General features: G+C 34.7%; 1 protein-coding gene across 2 annotated transcripts; it reads left to right on the forward strand.

Annotated features, from left to right (window-relative positions):
* The first annotated feature begins 347 nt into the window (after window positions 1-347).
* On the forward strand, window positions 348-13,313 carry LOC120332017 (uncharacterized). Of its 2 annotated transcripts, none has more exons than XM_078116525.1 (7): window positions 348-655; window positions 753-896; window positions 2,759-3,583; window positions 3,909-4,097; window positions 6,601-6,770; window positions 7,681-7,859; window positions 10,678-13,313. In XM_078116525.1, the coding sequence occupies exons 1-7, from the start codon at window positions 412-414 to the stop codon at window positions 10,760-10,762; spliced, it is 1,836 nt and encodes a 611-aa protein (XP_077972651.1). In that variant the 5' UTR covers window positions 348-411; the 3' UTR covers window positions 10,763-13,313. The 2 variants fall into 2 exon arrangements, with proteins under 2 accessions (XP_077972651.1, XP_077972652.1); XM_078116526.1 differs by having other exon boundaries at window positions 3,912-4,097.
* Window positions 13,314-14,680: the final 1,367 nt, after the last annotated feature.

Below are 14,680 nucleotides of genomic sequence, written 5' to 3' on the forward strand. Positions count from 1 at the left end.
TTTAGTAGGGGCATAGCCATTTTAGTAGGGACATAGCCATTTTAGTAGTAATATCGCCATTTTAGTAGGGACATAGAGAGAGATTTATTGCCACAAAAACAAAATCAACACTAATATAAACATAATACAAAAACGGAAATATTCCACAGTAATTTATTATTGCTTTGTGCGGGTCGATGTGCAAGATCGATTAAAGTCATCTAGGCTCCCGACCCTTAGCGGACATATTCATTTTAGTAGAAAATATTGGAGTCGCAATTTTAGATGGGACATAGCCATTTCAGTAGGGATATACAGAATATATGACCTATTTCAATCGATATGAATATTGTTCCTACAGCCGTTGTTCTTACTATCTTAATTCAATCTATTCTAAGCCAATTTTAAAGCAAGAATAATTCTGAAAAGCAAATGGATGGATTGCCGAATATAATTGAATTAGATGACTCTGTTCCTGAATCACCAGACCAACCTTCAACTTCTCATGATAAAGAAGATCCCACAACATCTCAAAATGCTTCACAAGCACTAAGTTTACCAGGCACAAGTCAAGCGTTTGATCAAAATCTTGCTCGAGGTCCGGATTACATGAAGCAAAAATCCCGAGAGCATGGAGCTGTGATAGCTAACACTGTGAATTTTTATCAAAACCAAGGTCAGTAAATCATTTTATATATATCTTAAATGTCTGAATGCCCTACCCAATGAAGGATCAATGTCATATTGTAGTCTATTTATTTTTATTTTTTCAGTGGATAATATAAAGACAGGTAACTATTTTTCAAAAAGTTCTGATATCTCATTCCAACAAGCTGATAAAAACAGCGAACCTGATGAGGCCCCAACTGAAAAAGACAATTCTTCTGCAACTTTAAAGAAAACAAACCCGATCCCAGGTTTGTACTGAATTACAAAATTATATTTCAAATTTTTTTTATCCAAGTTATAACATCTAACCAAAACACAGATATAACGTCTCAGCACCATACAATGGCGATGTGCTCGTTAGGGTGATTGGAATGAATAACTCGTACAGGCACCTCATTTTTGATGACGCGGTTCTGTCTGAGTTCCTTTCAAAGTTCAAAATGATTTTCCAAAGATGTTCATTGTTGAGTCAAAAGTTGGGGAAATAGTTGTCAAACAGAAATCCGGTAAAATACAGTGCTATTACACAGGAGGGACCAATAATAACTATACGAAACAGGAAAATAGAATTATATGATGTAAATTTAAACTACGCCTAATTAATAATACCAAAAGCCCCCCCCGATTGATTAAGATACTAATTTATTTGTCCTACCTCCAAGCGGCTCACGCCGGTAGGGATCCCGCCAACGCCAAAAAGGTCAGGGTTCAATCAATGCCCTAAGTTACCATTGCCAGTTTAGTTACAATAAGAGCAGTCACTGTTTAGAATCATGGCCGCTACAACAGATTAGTATTCTTGTACAAAAAATTGCTTAATAGGTTGTAAGAATACTATGTGAATAAACTGGTACTCGATAAATGCAAGCATACACTAGATGGCATAAAACTGAGAAGCAAACGCAGACAGCCGAATGGCATATATACAGTATTATTCATGCCTAGTCCAACTCTAAAAGGTTTTAATGGTGTTTTACAGTTAATTTTTTATAGTAGTCGTACATTTCATGAAAAGGAGACTCCAGCTTGTCGGAGAAAAGCCAGTTCTGACTCAGACAGGAAATCAATAACATTAACACCTTTATAATTACTTATTATTGGTATAGCATGTATTTTCAGTCATACATACCATTCCTGGCGCTGTGATCTTTTGATAAATATGATTTCGACTGCACCATACTTGGCAGAGGTATCGAGATATTTTAAACCAGGAAAAAAACGTAAAATTAATGGTAATTTTCACACGTAACGGCGCGCATTAGAATGTTTACCTCTTTCTACGCGCATTTCCGTCGGAAAAAGTAACATTTTTTGCATTGAGGGGGGCCTGTGCAGTAATGATTAGAGGTGTGAAGTCATCAAAATTGTCAATTGAAGCCTTGAACTTGAAAATTCTGTAAATACAATCGTGAATTTTAGAGTAACCATTCTTGCCATAATAGTGGTTTTGGTGTTGTTCTGTTGGAAAATAACACAAGAAAATGTTGAAATAAAAATTAATTAATTAGGAATATTTATTAACCCTCTACTAGACACAAAATCTCGCAAGTTCAATAGGAATTTTGGCAAATAGAAAAAATATTTTTAGAGGAGTGCGTTTTAAACATATATCGCTGAATAGAACTCTAGCACACGCTATTAAAAAGCCATGAGTGAAGCTTTATGACTTGATGGTTGACAAAAAAAATAACCCATGTAAAATGGCCCCAGAGACACCAGTTGGGTAGGGTTGTTACTTCCCATTAGAAATGAATATTATTCATTATAAAATGATGAAACATAATATTTAATAAATGACTCAAGCAAATGTAAACTTAAACATTGATTGCTGTTATATTTGTGAATGGGCATTTATATATATCTGTAGACATACTGAATATTCAAATCATGATTTATGAAATGTTCACACTCTGAATGAGGACTTGTGAAAGTAGCCACTGATGTGAAAGAGCTACTACTTTGGTAGGACCGGTTTCTTATATGTTCTTTATTGCCTGCTCTAATCATTACTACCTGGTTAGTTAGCTATATTGCTCGAACCCACGTCAACAAAAATACTATTGGTGGGGGTGCAATATCTCAAGAACTTATATAAAATTTTGTATTTCAGGTTCTATCCGTTTGACCGATTCACTCTACATGCTTCATGATGAACCTATTTCTAAAGATGGGAATGTTTTTAAAGGAGTGAAGATTTATGGAAATGCTGGTCGAGGTGACATAGCTGTGAAATCCTTGAAGTATAGCGAGGAGAATGAAAGAGAAGCAAGAATTCTAGTCACAATCGGGCCACACCAGAACGTTGCCCACATTGTTGATACTGGGATTTATTATCTTGGCCCTGTCAAGCATATTTTCATTGCCATGGAACTATGTGGCCCTTACAATTTGACTAACTTTTCAAAAGGTCCAAAACAAATCGAAAGAATCAAGCAGATACTCATCCAACAACTCGTAAATGGCATTGCTCACATTCATAAAAATAATGTCATACATCGTGATTTAAAGCCTGATAATATCTTGGTTTCAGAAGATGGAATGCAATTAAAAGTGATAGATTTTGGATTAAGCAAAAAAATGAAACCTGGTCATTCTGTCACCAAAGCGAGCACTTTGGGCATTGGCACGGATGGTTGGCGGGCCCCAGAGACATACAATGACTACGTAATAAGCAAACAAGCCGATGTATTCTCACTGGCACTTGTGATACATTTCATTGAAACTGATGGATGTCACCCATTTGGTAATAACCCTGTTGGATGGAGTTACCTAATATCGCAAAATCAAGGATGTGACTTGAGCAAACTTGGAAGTGAGATGAGGGATTTGATAGGCTGGATGCTTCGTCGAATTCCAAAAGATCGGCCTACTTTGGATCAAATCCAACAGCATGTATACTTTGGTGGGGAGCTGGTTTGCCCATTTACTGATCTTTGTAAGTCTTCTGTATATTACTATATTGAATAGTGTTATAATGAATGAAAAAAAGAAATGTTTTTATAAGGTCTTAGTTATCCACTTATCCACTTAAATTGAGATAGGAACTGATCCCTATACTAGCAGCCGTTGATACGTTTTTGAAAGGCATACTAGGGTTGCGTTAGGTTGATAACACTTCAAGATATTTGTGCCTGTGATGTAAAACAATTTTTACTTTCAAATTTCAAAACTGATCGAGATAAACTGCTTTTTGCCTCTGTATCAAAATAACAGCTTTTCAATATGTTATGCTAACCCATTTGTCCTGCTTATGTGTTTAGTAGGCTTCAAGCAACCTCAGACAGGGGAAGAACTGAAACGACAGAACGATGGATCAGAAAGGACCAGACAACAATTAGAGAGGATGGTGTGTCAACATTCACAAGAATCTCAACAGATGAAACAAGAATATGAGAAGAAAATAGAACAAGCTGAGAAAGAAAAAAACGAATTGAGACAGAAGATGAAGGGTAACAGAATATTTTCTTTAGGGATGGGCAATATAGAATACCGAATCCGGAGGATTCGAAACCCAAAGTATTCGAATCCACAAGGATCCGATAGCAGGATTCGGTTTCCGCCTCTTCGGCGCCATATTATTACCCATATTATTACCCATATTATTACGTAGCAAATGCCTATTTTAAGAAATGGACGAATATTGCTTACCTTGACTGACGAATAGGCCTGACCAAGCAAACCGAATATTCGAAATCTAATCGAATCCCAAATTATTCGAAGCGTTTTTCGGTAAAATTTGGTACAAAATGCGCCTCACGACCACCTTTGCATTGCGTTTTTCACCGGGCAAGCAAAAACATGTTTCTATCGATTTCTTTGCTGTAAAAAGGTCTCTCCTATTGCCCGGTGACATGTAATTTTCCATTTCATGCATGGTCATAAATGAAAAGTTATCGGTAACAATGATTTAAAGATGATGTTTTTTGAGAGAACACAAGGAAAAAAAAAGGGCAAATTTTGTGTCAGCAAAAAAACGCCATTTCTATAAATAGAATCGATTTGTAGCTGTTCAGTAATCATAGGAGCATGGTACAGGACTGAAATACGTTTTGGAGATCCAATACCTTTCTAATAAAATTTGTAAATTTTTCTAATGGCAATACTTTGTTCCATCCATTTATTACTATGACAAATAACTGCACTCCTATGAGTTGATGGCTGTTGTACAGCAACAATATAATTATCAAATAATAATGTCATCAAACTAGCTCTGAATTTTTGAGTTTCCGAAATGCAATTTTGAGTTTTTTGGGCAACAGTTATATCTATATTAATAGTTGTTTATCATTTTACCGAAAATTACACAAAAAAGAGTTAATAATTCTAATGATAATAGAATTAAAATAGCAACAACAGGCATTAAAAGAGTCTGTGCAATTTCCAACTCTTAACGCTTGATAGTTTTTGAAACCCCAATTTTTTGACCAGTTCAAGGAGGCTTGTGATCTCCTTTTATAACTCTGGAAACATAGGTAGGCCTATGCAAAATATTTGCAAGAATTTAGATATAACTGCACATACGTTATCACAAAATTGAAGATGAAGTTTTTATTGTACATTAGAGACAAATTTAGGATAGCGCAATAATATTTGGTTCGATTCGAATCAAAAAAATGTTCGATTTTGGACAGCCCTACTGACGAACAATCTCAAAATAACTCATTTGTTTCTGTGTATGACCTTATTACCGATCAGTCGGCCGCAAGATATTTAGGTTGGTCCCCCCTGTCCTAAATCATATGGTTAGGAGTTAAGATTGACAAGCTTTTAGGGACGTAACGCAGCAACAAGCATGTAGACTTATTTTAAATTCAGATAGCAGTATATCAAATACATATTATATTGCATACTTTTGGGTTGAAATTAGTGAGCTTTTTCGCAAAAGTTAGAACATTAACTAAAAATAAAAGATTAACTCAGCAAACTTCTTGTTATCTCAGAGTGTAACTATCATAATATTAAATGAAGTTATATTTACTTAATACTAAATGGTTGACTAGCAGTTCATTAAGGGAGTTGCTCCTAATAAGGCCACAGACAAGTAGCCATTTCAAATGATTGGGCATTAACTACCCTAGTTGGTGTGAGGGCTATGACCTAACTTTATAATGACACTTTAGTAATATTCAATGAATACTTAGTTAAGAAATTCTGCTGTGATAAATTGATGTTTTTTAATTAAATGTTATTTTCCAGACAACTCAAAATTTTTCATTCTTATTCATCTTTTTTAGAAACAATATTTAGAATATATGTAATTGAAATTAGTAGCCACGACACGAAATAAATTGAAATCAAAATGTAGGTTGAAGTAAAGTTTGAATCGCGAAACTGATGAATTGCACTTAATAGATAGTTCAAATACTGGTTTAATATTTAACCTAATTAGGAGAATAGGCCGCCTCAACTCTGCTCAAGTTGGCTTTGATTTTCCACTATCTATGATGTAAAAATACTATGAGATCAGCTATCAGCTAAATTCAATAATATTAGGCACAGAGGTTGAAGCACTTACACTCAATCGTTGCCATTTCAGATTACACATTACGATTACGAGGTTCATATTCCACACCCTAACCTCACCCAGGGTGTAATAGATTGGATAGGCATTGTCGTTCTTTTCAAATAACAGTAGTTCCTTAGATATAATTGGTGGTTTGTACAGGCCTTCATTCAGTGCGAAAGATGTAGATAAGCGTCATGTAAAAAAAAAAGCAATTTTGCTCCAATCCAAAAGCATTACTAAAATCTAAAAATATAATATCCATTTGAACCCAGAATTGTCGTAGGGGCTCAAGGGTTCGTAGATTTGAAAATTGCAAAAAAGTTGTTTGTTTATTTATTATATAATATCACAATATGACCTATTGATTCATTTTATGTATGATCAGAATGCTGTCTTATGCTAATTCTTGTAAATCCCCTTGCCTAAAATACATTTTCAATTCTCAGAATCTCAGTCTTCAAGTCAGGCTGCCTCAACTGGTCTAAGAATCATCAACAAACAACCCCGTGGAAGAATGTCAGTGGAAAAGTTACTTTACTCACTGCCAGGATATGGAGGGTTCTGGGGGAAATATACTTATGCCATTACCTACTCGTTCCCTGCTGGAAGTCTGAATGTGAGTCATGTACTGAATTCAGTTGGTTGAATATTAAATTATGTATTTACTGGAGCCAAGATTCTTGTTGTATTAATTTACACTCATTCTATGTTTAACATATCAAAATCTTGATTTGAGGGTTTCATTTTAAAGTTCTCTTCTTGATAATTGAAGAAAATCGACTTTCTTTAAAATCTGACACTGCAAATTGCAAAAAATCAATCCAAGCAGTGTTTATCTGAGTTATTCTGCATTACTGAATTAAATTTCCACATATCTACAGTGATTTTAACAGAATCCTGTTGAACACAACCCAATTAATAATATATTCAATATTGGAAAATATTATTTCATATTGTAATTCAAATAATAATTCATCTTGGCGATAATTAGTGCAAAGATCATAATTTATCTTAAGTCTGATTGTTTTGTCCACTATAATCTATTGAACGCTTCAAATAACAACTTTTCCATATGAAAATTTTTATATGACACTTTTGTCATGTCTTTTATTCCAAACAAGGCTAGGTATGAGCAGCCACTGATACGTGAGGCACTATTATTTAGTACTGAAATCATTCTGGTTGCATTGCCTACCTAATTTATCATACACTCCTACCCATTTCATTATACACTGAGTAATGTGGTAAACTTGAATCTAATTTTTAACCTGTGATGCCAACATAGTTCAGCTACTTCTTCCACATTAATCTTCAAATCCCAGACCTATGACCTCTACAACAATGTAAATAAACTGGCAAGCAATGTCATGCCTGAAAAATTTTAGTTTATATGTAACCTCTTACATATCAGTGGATTTTTTGCGAATCAGTAAATTGTTTGTGTCATCATATTCTAACTGTCTGCTTCTGAGGAATCATTAAATCAGAGATGGAAGTTGAATAACTTATTAAGTTTATTTTTGCAGAGTGTTTCATATGAGGCGAAGGAATTCACTGAATATTTGCCTGCGTTTCTAGAGTCACTCCGGAAAGCATTCAATGCAGGATTACTCTTCAAGATTCAGACAATTGGAAGCACCGAAGGAGAGATAATATGGAATGATGAAATTCCTCATAAGACTAACAAACGTGGAGGTCCAGCTAAGTAAGTTGTTTAGTTGAATAATCAAAAATCTGCAAAATTGTTCCAAGGATTGACTGAGACGTCAAGTAAAGATGTAGTAAAAAACCTTCAAATTTGTTTATGCACAAGCAATCACCACATCCATCAATTTTCAGTTGATGGACCTGGAATGGTCAGGATGCGTTCTCTCTATCCTCGATAAATGTTGACCATGGTTTGTCATTATGTTGCCAAAATTTTATGATGTATGTGACTGAAGGTGATTTCCTAATGACAACCAAAATCAACCCATGGTATTCAGGCCTAATTGTTCTAGGTTATGTCCCTAGTTAGGGTCATTGGAATTAGGATTGCCCAATAATGTAACTTATTATTTATTTTTATTCCAGTGACAACTAAATTTTCTTGCTTTTCTGTTGTCAATGTTTCATTCAGCATCCAACTTGATATTAATTATGGTTTCAATGTTTACTCTCAAAATTCTATTTATAAACGAGATGTTTGAATTTTTATATATACAATCCTTACACACACATTTTGCTGTGAACAAGATGCTGTACTAGCTTCCATTGATATGCTACTATTATTTGGAAGAATTAGTATTGCCCACTCAATTTTTTTACACCTTGGATGAGGTGGTGGTCAAGGTGGTTGAGATGTGCAATTTGCGATGGCATTGCCCTCAATCAATTCATATTCTATGAGGTGTTTTCACAGTCTTTGCTACTATAAGAGCTCTGTTCGAGCAGGCAATTAGACTTGGGAGTTGGGACATTGCTGGGTTTTTAAATTCCAGAATAATTATTGTTTGGCTGAGCCTTCCTTTGCATCCTGGATGTTATGTTCCAAGTATCAATGAAATGATAAACATAAAAAAATTAAATTGTAAAGTTGACATTGTTTTTACACATCAAATCCTTACATTCAAATTTCACTGCCACAGATATTGCTAAGTTAAGCATGCTTCAGTACCAGGGCAGGGGAGCTGAAGTCAGAGCCACGGAGCCGTGACAATTTGATAGAGCTGGAGCCAAGCTTACCAAAACAGATGGACCTGAAGCTACCAAAAATTTTAATGGCTCCCAGCTCCTAACCATCTCATTTTTTTTCCAAATTCATAATTTTCTGATACCGTTACAAATGATAAAAAATATCTGATCCATTTCAAATGTCTTTAAATCTGTTCAATGTATCTCGCTGGTTGAGTCGTTTTTCGACAAAAGAAAAGTTTTACGGCAGTCTGCAGGCATAAAAATATGTGGTAAAGTGCCCGATTATATTTTGTTTTGATCCATATTCCTTTTCGCAATTCTACAAATCTTAGTTCTTCTTGAATATACTTTTCATAAATTATCTCATATCATGTCCTGGAGAAAAGTCTCATCAGTTTCGGCCGTTAATTTTAGAATAAATGAAAAGGTACATCGCGAGCACGATTGATTGTGTTTAGATCTACTTTAGTGAGTGTATGATTTCTAAAGCCAACCAGTAAATGATATTTGCTGTAGGCGCACAAAATGTGAGATTTACAAGGCATTTTTAATCTGTTCGGGTCTCCTAAAACAAAGTTTATAGTGTTTTCCGTTTCATTTTAGTATCTTATATTGATAACTCTCAACTGTGGAAAATTTGTCTTGCAAATTGACTTCTCTATTTATCTTTAACATCTCATCGCCGATAAATAATATTGACTGGTGAATAAGTCGCTATTCTAGACTCAAACTTTTGACCTGATTTGGGGGAGGAGGGCGTCTCATTGGACGCCTATGGTAATTTTCATTTTTGGGGTTCGGCTTATTCAATTTGGACCATAACATACTCTGGAGCGATAACATGCTACCTCGTCAGGCCGGTTCAAATGAATTAGCGTTCTCACACTGCGAATCGGGAATATCGATGCTTTTATTACCATATTTGATGTTGCTGTATTTGTGTATGCATCACGAGTGAGGGATATTGCCGATACTAGCACATGTGTGTTGCAATTTGTGAAAATTGCAGATTGTTTTGTCACCTTAAACATTAGGCCGTAAATATATTTTATTTCAGTATTTATTTTTCTCTAAATCACAAATTTTCCAGACATATGTTTTGCGTCAGGCCCCATACCTGTGAGAAAACAAGTTGTCACATAATCATCGGTGACGAAATGCTTAATGAAGGAGTGAATATGCAACCCAAATTAGTGGTGTTATAAAATACTAAAATTAAAACAGAAAACACCATAAGATTTTGTTTCAGGGTGATAATCGCGAGTTAAGTTGAACACAATTAAATTAAAATAGAAAGACAGTTGTCATGAATTGAATATTACGCTGCAAAAAAGGCATTTTGAGCTATTTTAACGAATGCGCAAACGCGGCGACATTTCAGAAACCGATTTTCCTGCCCGTCTTATTGGGGGGCTAGATGCAAAAACCCATTTTTGTAGGCTTATTAAAACGAACCTTGTCTTATTTGCTGGGTAAACTTATTCGCCGTGAAATATGGTACAGAATAACTCTCAGTGGATTCACAACTTAAAGGTGATTACAGCCTAAATAACACGCCACACTAAGAAAACAATTAGCAAATGCGTTATTGGCCTACATCATTGATAATGGCTATGGAGTGGCATAAAAATAATGCTATAAAAAATGAAGCGCCGGAGCTGAAGCCAAAGTTTGAATACACTGTGACGCTGGAGCGGGAGCCATCATTATTTCGAACCAGCTCCCCAGCCCTGCTTAGTACTATAGAGTCTACTATTTGTGACGTTAAGAGTTCCGTTATTGAAGATCAGATTCTCTACTGTTCAATAAAACTACCATCATCTCTTATGCAATCTAATCTATTTCAGCAATGGATATCCTGATCGAGACCATTGGCGAAAACTTAATGATATATTGAATACTAAATTAAAAGCAGAAGGATTTCAAGACTAACAAGAAATGATCAACAATGGGAGACGACTACTATCTGGTCAACATTATATTAAAACTCTTTAAATTGATACTGTCATCATTGGACATTTTAGCAGTGAAGGAAAATAAAGACCACTTACTGAATATTAGAAAGTTTGCTTTATCTTATATTCGAAAGAACCCTATAAAATTATATTCTATTAAATATGCGATTCAAATGACCCACTGATTATTTTTCAATTAATATTTTCATGCAATATCGACTTAATTCGCCATGATTGGTGTGACTATATTATTTGAGATGTATATATGACTTTATTTTGCTCAAATAGAGATCCCTGAGCTGTAATCTAATCCCTTATCGTTTGAAAATTTTGTCATGATTCAGCAATCTACGTCGAGTTTATATTTCTTGATATATTTTGATATAAATTTCCTATGCTTCTGCTGGCAACAAATATTTATTTAGATATTTTTTTTGATTAATTTTACCTCGTATTTCATTGTTGTTAATAATATAATTCAAATATGCAATTTTTTTTTTTAGATGAATGCAATTCTACAATTACTTGTGATTATTCTATTTAGTCCATTTCTTTGAATCTCAATGTTGCGAGTCACTGCTACATAATACATGACCAGTCAGCTTTGTGACATTGGTTGATTTATCAACTCGGTCTACCTGTAATAGATTAAGTAATTTCGGATGGTACTCCTGTAGTATGTGTACCAGGTTTGGGTTAGGGCATAATTTTAATTGCAAGTTTGGGCGACTGTATGTGTTAGCCAAGTGAATATACCCCCTGCCCTGCCCATTGGTTTCAGTCCTTTACACAACTGATGTAAAGTGGGCGAACAAAATTAGTTACCTCCATATTGGTACACACACTTCTGGATATTAGTATTTTTCAATGTTACAAGATTATATCACTAATTTCCCATAGTGTATGTTTATTTTCATGTCATGTGTTTTTCGTGATATTTTTTTTTTTGACAATTCTTATGCAATTTAATACTATAAAGCTGGTGTTTATTCATAATACTTAACTAACTACTTATGCAATTACAGATTTTAAACAATTTGTTGTATCATGTACACTTCATCGTTTATTTAGTATTTTGTTATTCTTACCTAATTGCCCTAATTTACCATGCATGGTGTGTATTTTAGTTTGGTAGTTTCAGAAATATTGTTTATTTGAGTTCATTTTTTCTGTAGAAATCAATTGCCATCATTATCAGCTGTAATACAAGTATAAAATATCAGCGATTGTGCTTTACTCAATCCTAGTTAGAGCTTTGTTAATTTTCCCATCTCTGCTGTGGTATTTTATATACATTCTGTCTGTATGTGTGTAAATTATTCCCTCATGATACTTGAAACCTATAAAGTTCTAATATACAATTGAATTACCTTTAAATGAAGTAATTTGTACTTTGTTTTTCAAAGTATTTGAAAGATAAATTTACATTTCGTCGTATATTCATGAATTTTTTCGAAGCCTGATAAATAGAATTATGTTTTTGAAAACATTAGATGCTTTAATGAAATTTATTTAATTTAAAAAGTTTGAACAGAATTTAAAAACCAGAATATTCAAAAATACTCTAGTTTGATTGCTAATTTTATATTTTGAAGTCATTATTTGTGATTTAGCAAAAGTTATTTGAGTTTTATAAAAATGTTACTGAGTGTCGTGTATTTATCATACTTACACATAATTGATCATTTAACTTTCAAGCATATTTCAACATACCTGTCATTTGGCTCTTTGCTGTTGGGTGTTTGAATTTTATATATAGTGTTTGAATTTTCTCTCCTAAAAACTTAGTAGGGAGGAAACCGGAGCTATAGTTCATGCTTTTAGTCTACCCAATGTGATGGTGGGTGAAGGCTTGTCTTTAACCATATATCTCCAACCTTGTATAATAATTCTGTGAGCGAACACGTACTACTACTTTTGTCAGTACCTTCCCACCTAAAATCTGTACGCTTTAAACCTTACTTGAGGTTTCTTTTGCTTTTTCCGATTCTTTGATCAGTTTTATTTATTTTGTCAATTATTTTATCGTCTATTGCTGATTATGGAGTCGAAATAAACTCATACTTTTAATTTACCCAGGCTCATTATGCTTCTTACACTAAGCCAAAGTCCCAATCTGTCTATAAATATCCTATAACTTGCATTGAAAAATATATGCAAACCCTTGGTTTTTACTCAGATCCTGCATGTAATGCGTGTTTCACAATATATTGCTGTTAATTAATAATTATCACTAAAATGTTTTCTCATTTTTCATAGTCGATTACTGGTTGTTGTTGTCTTATGCCTTTGATCCAAAATTTCAACTGATCCATTGCCCTATTGCCGTTGATATCTCCATGAAACACCCAATAGCACAAGGTTGATCTGTTCACCTTAGTCTGATCTTAGGGCAATCGCGAAAATGTTTTCGCAATTTTAACTGATGAATACTGCTTGTTGTTTGAAATTGAAAGTTTATCGGACGCTATTTCCGAACATGAACATTGACTCAATTTTGTAATGTCATTCGTCAAATATAATCTATTGTTGTATTCTTATGTTTTTAGAATTTAGGTTTGAATCAAGCGGTCATTTGACCCTCTATAAAATCAAATTGCTTAAAAGCTGGGTCACGTTTGGGACTTTTTGCTTAATTGAAGTACAGTAATCAAAAAACTATTACGAAACAGCTTGGATTTATTACTGGACAAGGTTCAGTATTTTTAATGGCAGTTGCTTAGTATTTTAAAAACAAAATATTCAAATTTCAACACAGTTTGCGAATGCCAGCTCGTAAAATATTCATAAAAGAACATAAACCGAGCCAATGGGTCTGAGCGACGGCCTAAATGTCAAAATATGTGTTTTATTTAGTAATATTTGGGTTTATTTGACGGTAATTAGCGACGATATCACACACGCTAAAAACGGGGCCTCCTTTTTTGGAAAGTTTAAGTGGATTTATTACGGACTACGAACCGGATAACCACTTTAAGAACCACGGCTCTAAAATGGGTGTGCAAACTGCGGTCCGCGGGCCAAATGCGGCCCGTGAGGAAATATTGTGCGGCCCGCGGAGAAGTTCCAGTTTTGAATGGTGTGCCCACGAAAGGAGTTATATGGTTTAGTTATTCTGGTACGTGCGAGCAATTTCAATTCACTTGCGTCGCAAAGGATATACCAGCCCTCCTGTAATAAAGGTTGCACACCCCTGCTCCAAAACATCACTAAAATGGCATATACTCGTCTCCATAGCCTCCGATACTTTAGTAGAGTACTTACGCTTCTCCGTCATCTTCAACTCTTTATCACGAATATAATTCTCTCGAGTCCCTATTTATTTGCGGAAGATATCTTCGCTTTCTCCAAAAAATTGACGCTCCGCGATTGCCAGAAACTTCAGGAAGAACTTGCCTTCCCCACACAGCAACGCAATATTATTTCCCTTCTCAGCAGCCACCCATGCCTAACAAAGCTCGCAAATTTGTATTGGGCATTCGGGGTTTTTGATGGCTTCTGGCTTTTTGGCCGAATAGACGCGTCCCCATAGTCTCTGACACTTTAAGATCAGTGAGTAAGGCGTAACGAGACGTTGAAATGTGCTGTATTGATCTTGTCATTTGGTAATCAAGAAGGATAGTGAATAAAATAAAAACACCCTAGTATCACTTCATAACCTTAAAGCCACAGCCAAGTTTATTTTTTCCATCCAGTAACAAAAATATAGTTTAAGAGAATAATATTGAGGACACATTTCACTGTGAAAGAAAAATCGCGGGGAATCAGAGCTGGTTATCAGGCAGCGACACCCAAGGTTCGAATATCCAATTAAACATTTGTATGTTCAAACATTTTGATTGTCAGTGTAGCCTACTGTTATTATTGATGGGCGAGGCTTTGGTAGTTAAAACAA

The sequence above is a fragment of the Styela clava genome, chromosome 9 (assembly GCF_964204865.1).
Source record: "Styela clava chromosome 9, kaStyClav1.hap1.2, whole genome shotgun sequence".
Taxonomy (NCBI): domain Eukaryota; kingdom Metazoa; phylum Chordata; class Ascidiacea; order Stolidobranchia; family Styelidae; genus Styela; species Styela clava.

Excerpts from the sequence above, each read along its gene's own strand:
- LOC120332017 (XM_078116525.1), top strand. The coding sequence starts at position 412 with ATGGATGGATTGCCGAATATAATTGAATTAGATGACTCTGTTCCTGAA. Across the intron at positions 656-752 it reads GAATTTTTATCAAAACCAAG|TGGATAATATAAAGACAGGT; the intron begins GTCAGTAAATCA and ends TTATTTTTTCAG. Across the intron at positions 3,584-3,908 it reads TTGCCCATTTACTGATCTTT|TAGGCTTCAAGCAACCTCAG; the intron begins GTAAGTCTTCTG and ends TTATGTGTTTAG.